General features: G+C 57.1%; 1 protein-coding gene across 1 annotated transcript; it reads left to right on the forward strand.

Moving 5' to 3' along the window:
* Positions 1–2,626: 2,626 nt before the first annotated feature.
* Positions 2,627–4,695, forward strand: ATOH1 (atonal bHLH transcription factor 1). The gene has a single exon (XM_048847077.2). It carries the CDS (start codon positions 2,808–2,810, stop codon positions 3,726–3,728), a length of 921 nt encoding a protein of 306 aa, XP_048703034.1. The 5' UTR covers positions 2,627–2,807; the 3' UTR covers positions 3,729–4,695.
* The last annotated feature ends 624 nt before the right edge of the window (positions 4,696–5,319 follow it).

Here is a 5,319-nt window from a genome sequence, read left to right on the forward strand (position 1 = left end):
CTGCTTTGATCTCCCTCCATAGTGTGCACTTAAGTTCCTTAGCTGATAAAGAGACTGGTACAATAATGAAACCCCTCAGTGGGGTCTGCTTTGAGCTTCTGATTCATGCTAAGGTCTGCAGCAGGTTATGTGAACTTGAGAAGGTTGAGAGGAAGTCCAAGTGGGGAAGGTAAATGAGTCCAGACTTCTTTAGTGTCCTATAACATATACTTGACTAGACAAATATTTATTATTTGCATTATCTTAGCAGCTAGGAGCATGGGTCATGGACCAGGACCCTGTTGTGTTGGTGCTGTACAAACAGAAAAAGATGGTCCCTGCCTCAAGGGGCTTACAATCCAAGTATAGAACAGGAGACCACAGATGGAATAAGAAGATACAGGGAGACAAAATATTGGTCAGCATGATAGCCTGCATTGTATAAGACTTCCACTGACTTCAAAGGAAGTTGGATGAAGCTCTTAATCAGACCACACAGGCATTTGACATTCAAGGGCCTATCCAGGACTACTGCTACTCCAGGCTAGGGAAGTGGGAATGTACACTTCAAAGCTTTTAGAATGTGATTGGAGGAGTCTCATGGGAAGGCCTCCATCACCACAGGGAAGACTTTAGACTGTCAAGTCCTGAGGGCAGGGGCTGTGCGACCTCCAAACCAGTGAGGAGGAGGAGCTCTGGCTTAGCTTCCTCTAATGCTGAATCTATCCAAAATAAGCAGATAAATCCTGTGGGAAGAGAAGAGATGAGCAGGCTATGATGGGATGCAAAGCTCCCTTCTTCACTGTTGGGCGCAATGGGGAAAAGTACTTGTTTACAACCATCGACTTCGCTCTTCACAGTATGGACGTGGGTTTATGGGTTACTGCCCCGTTTGCAATGGAGGTCGCGCTTGTGAGAAGAAGGCTGTGTCGCCCTCTGCAGGTTGCTTACGAGCGGAGAAGAGCCTGGGAAGTGTTAAGCGATTCCAGTTCGAGGAAATGTTCCCACTTCGATAAGTGAGACAGGCAGCCTCCCTTTTCTCCCCCACCCCGCCCTATGCCGTTCAGTTGCACTAACAAGCTGAGACTGGGAGTGCAGAGGGGCAGCCTTGTGTATATACTTCCTTATATCCCAAGGAAAGCTAGCCAGGTGCGTGCCTGGGCGCCACCCAGACCGTGGCAGTAGCTCGGGGGCGCTTATGCTTCCTGCCCTGCAAACTCTGCTTCAGGGGACGCCGCTGCTCTCCTCCTCCTCATTGAGATGGCCCTGAACTGCTTGTCTAGGAGGCATTGTTCCGTCGTCTGCATTGCACCGGCAGCCAGGCTCGCAACGACCTACAATTGCCCTAAATACTGTGCTGCTGCGCGGGACAGAAGGCGTTCAAATAAGTTTGTTGCCCTCCGTGATCTCAACAGAGATGTCCGTGTTCGCGCGGCTATCGCGAATTGCTTGATCGCGGATTGATTTGTGCCACTGACAGAATCAGCCTCTCGCCTTATTGAATGGCTGAGATCTTAGGGCTAAAGGGCAGGTTAAATGTGGATGTAGGTAAGGACGGGTCCGGCACTGAAGAATTTAGCACTTGTGGTGCGTTTATCCTGGTCAACAGCGAACGAGAATAGCTCCTGTTTAAAGGGGGTGTAAGGGGGGGGGGACTTCACAGCGCCCCGCTTGGGTGCTGGTGGAGGTTGCTACAGCACTTGGCACTGCGGAATCTGCCTGTGGCGTGTGTAAGAGCGGCGTTTACACGGCGCTAGGTTCGGTACATCTGTCTCTCTTGTCCTCAGGCCAGCGGCGCAGGGCGCGCTCTCCAGGCACCTGGCAGAGCCGGGAACGTGCCCTGTGCAGCTGGGTGGGAGGGGAGGTGTCTTTTACTGGATCTACCGTCCGCCCGCTGCGCAGGGCCGATCGCTGTGCAGGGAGTGGAGGACGTGCTTTTGGCTTGAGGCCAGTGGCTTTGGAAGTCCCGCTCGCTAGGATTCCCCCGCTTTCGGTTCCCCCGGGGCGGTGGGGCGCGGGGTGACACACGGCGCCGCGGCACCCGGGCGCACACCTGCTCCCTCGGTGGCCTGCTCCTGCCGGGGCGTCCCTGGCGCGCTCAGACGGCGGACGCCCGGCCCCCTCTGCCACGCCCACGGGCGTAAAGCCCTTGGCCCGGCCCTGGCCAGCCCAGGGCAGCCACGTGTCGGCCTCGCCCTCCCGCCGCTGGGCGCACACCTGGCCCCGGGCTCGGCGCGCCGCGGGCGGGTGCAACTCCCCCAGGCACGGGAGGCCGCGCTCGCTGGCTCGCCCTCTTGGGGCTCCCCCTGTGCGCCGCCCCCCCTCCCCACCAGCCGTCACGGCCGCTGTGCCACCTCGCAGCCCACCCGCGCGGGGGGAGGGGAGGAGTACGGCCGTCTGGGTCCCATCCCCGGAGTCTCCTCGGCAACTTTTCTCCCCTGGGGCGGGCCAAGCGCCTCCTGCCATTGGCTCCCAGCACGCGACAGACCCGCGCGCTCCATTGGCTGAGCCGCCACGCGACCGGCGCGAGGAGGGCGGGAGGCAGAGGGTGGGGCGCGAGGAGGCGGTGCGGGCGGCGGGAGGGGGGGGGGGACCCCGGCGCGTGCCGCTTTTTAAAGGGGGCGCAGCGGCGTCCGCAACCGGAGAAGCCTGGTTGCACGCGAGCGGTGTGTGCGCGTGCGAGGTCCCCGGAGCCAGGGTCGAGGTGGGAGGGGGGGCGCGCGTGAGAGAGGCGGCGGGCGCGTGCAGCAGAACTCGCCAGGGCTGTTCTGCCCCGGCTCACGCTTCCCTGCTTCCCACCCCCGCTTTGGTCTGCAGCGCCCGGCGCTATGAGCCACCTGCGGGCGGCCGCCGCCGAGTGGGTGGAAGGCGGCAGGGACTTGGGGGCCCAGCAGCAGCTGGAGCAGACTCTCCTAGGGCAGGAGCATCCCGGCTGCGGTTTCCCCCCTGCCTGGCTGGGCATGTGCTGCCCGGCACGCGTCCCCGCAGCCGCGGCCGCCTCCCCCAGATACCTGCTGCCCGGAGCAGAGGAGGAGGAGGAGGAGTCGCTGGAGGCGGGGGGAGCCGAGCAGCACCTGGGCGGCTGCAGGAGCGGCCCCTCGGGGAAACTGTGCAAGCTGCCAGGGGGCGTCCCGTCGGCGGAGGGGGTGTCGGGCTGCGGCAGGCAGCGCGCCCCGTCCGGGGGGCTCCGGCAGCAGGTGAGCGGCGTGCAGAAGCAGCGGCGGCTGGCGGCCAACGCCCGGGAGCGGCGGCGGATGCACGGGCTGAACCACGCCTTCGACCAGCTGCGCAATGTCATCCCCTCCTTCAACAACGACAAGAAGCTGTCCAAGTACGAGACCCTGCAGATGGCGCAGATCTACATCAGCGCGCTGGCCGAGCTGTTGCACAGCCCGGCCGCGCCCGCCGACACCCCGGGCAAGGGCGAGCACCGCGCGCCGCCCCACGAGTCAACCGGAGCAGAGGCCGGAGCGGCAGGGCAAGGACAGGGGCAGCAGCAGAAACCCTCGTCCTCCGGCCACTGCAGGACTCGCTTTCCCCAGCAGCCGGCTGCTGGGGGCTACTCGGTGCCGCTGGACCCTCTGCACTTCTCCTCCTTCCAGGAGAGCGGCCTGATGGCACAGAAAGCCCCCTCTCCGGCCCTTCTCGGGCAGCCGCAGGAGAGGAGCAAACCATCGCCTCGGTCCCACAGGAGCGACGGAGAGTTCTCGCCCCGCTCCCACTACAGTGACTCTGATGAGGGCAGCTAGGGTGGGAGCCCAGCAGCACCACGGGGGCCACAGGGGCAGAGCCACAACCAGAGCTGTCCCAGTCTGCCCGGGGCGCAGGCGGGAGGGGGAGAAGGGGGCTATGACTGCTGAAAACTTTGCCATGTACCTGCTTCGCTGTCCAACAGCCTTTTGTGGTCTAGTTTAAAATAACATCAGTTCCTTTAGCTTATGAATCTCCAGCTTTCTCCTTGGTTTGTCTGTGGGAATGGCTGTTTTGTGGTTCAATGTCCCCGTTATCCACCCCGTCCCGTTTCCCTTTCTTTGCATAGGGATTGTTATAGTCTTCCCCCCCCCCCCTTCCCCAGCCAACGTGCTGCCGTGTAGTGCGGAGCTTCACTTGAGTTGCTCGCGGATAACAAATACACTGTGAAGTCTTACCTTGCTAAAATTGAGTTACCGTTTATGATGATGCTATGGGCACCCTTCTGTGTCTGCACAGATACTTACACAAAAGTCTTCCGAAATGCCGGTCCTGTATCCGAATTTTATTGTTACGGAAACAAAAAGATTGTAAATAGCATACTCCTGTGCTGTAAATACCAGAGAAAAGGCGGATTTTTAAAAGTCCCGTGTTGATGTTGGCATCTTCTGGGGAAACTTGGCGCAAGCACTTTATCAGCGGCTGGAGATGCGGCTTCAAGAGGAAAGCAACTAACTGCCAATTGGAGACCATTCTTTAATTTAGCCACTTGTAGTCCTTAAGCTCTTCAAGTGTCAACGTTTTATGTGAATTTTATTTTGCTTTTGTGATATTAGGAACTTATTTATTATGGAGTGTTTGCTACTATTTCTGCTTTATCTTTTTTAACTTTTCTACAAGAATGTTTTGTTTTTTTCATTTAGCAAAGCCAGCTGCCATTGTTTTCTGTAATTTTTGAGATCAAATAAATATGGGGGGGAAGATTGGTTGGACTGTTATTTTTCAGAAGCCATAATAAAAAGTATACAGAACACTTGTATTTCAAAATGAGTACTGATGTCTTTTAAAAGGGCACTTTCTGAATATACTAACATACATCGCCATGAGATGGCTGGGTGAGTGCATTTGATTGAGTTGGCGTGGATCTGAATGACATCAGAATTTACACCACCTCTGGGTTCAGTTCGCTGTAATTTGCACCTTTGTGTGCAAAAAAACAAATAAACCTCTGATATTTAGACCTACCCCAAAACTATAAATTGTATAATGTACGGCATTAATCGCTTAGAACTGCGACAATAGTACTTTTATCAATACTTCTATTCCTCATTTTAACAGGTACCACTCTTCCCTTTTGCGGTTAGGAAAGAGAGGGCTTGTCCCGGCATTAAAATTCCCATTGCAACAGGTGACCGTTGCCTGAGTTAGGGCTGCAGGGTGGGACCCCTATCGGCGTTCTGCTCTCTGAGGGGCTCGTCCTGCTCCCCTTGACGTTAATTGTTCAAATTCCGTTCTCAGTTACACCAGTGTAACGAAAACCGACAAAACTGGCATAACAAAACTCCCGTTGATTTCAATGGGAACGGGACTGAGCGCATGGTCTCGGAGCAGTTGCCGTGATGAGCCATGGCATGAGCGTAGCTGGTTCTC

The sequence above is a fragment of the Caretta caretta genome, chromosome 4, assembly GCF_965140235.1.
Source record: "Caretta caretta isolate rCarCar2 chromosome 4, rCarCar1.hap1, whole genome shotgun sequence".
Classification (NCBI taxonomy): domain Eukaryota; kingdom Metazoa; phylum Chordata; order Testudines; family Cheloniidae; genus Caretta; species Caretta caretta.

Coding starts and splice junctions, on each gene's coding strand:
- ATOH1 (XM_048847077.2), top strand. CDS start 2,808: ATGAGCCACCTGCGGGCGGCCGCCGCCGAGTGGGTGGAAGGCGGCAGG.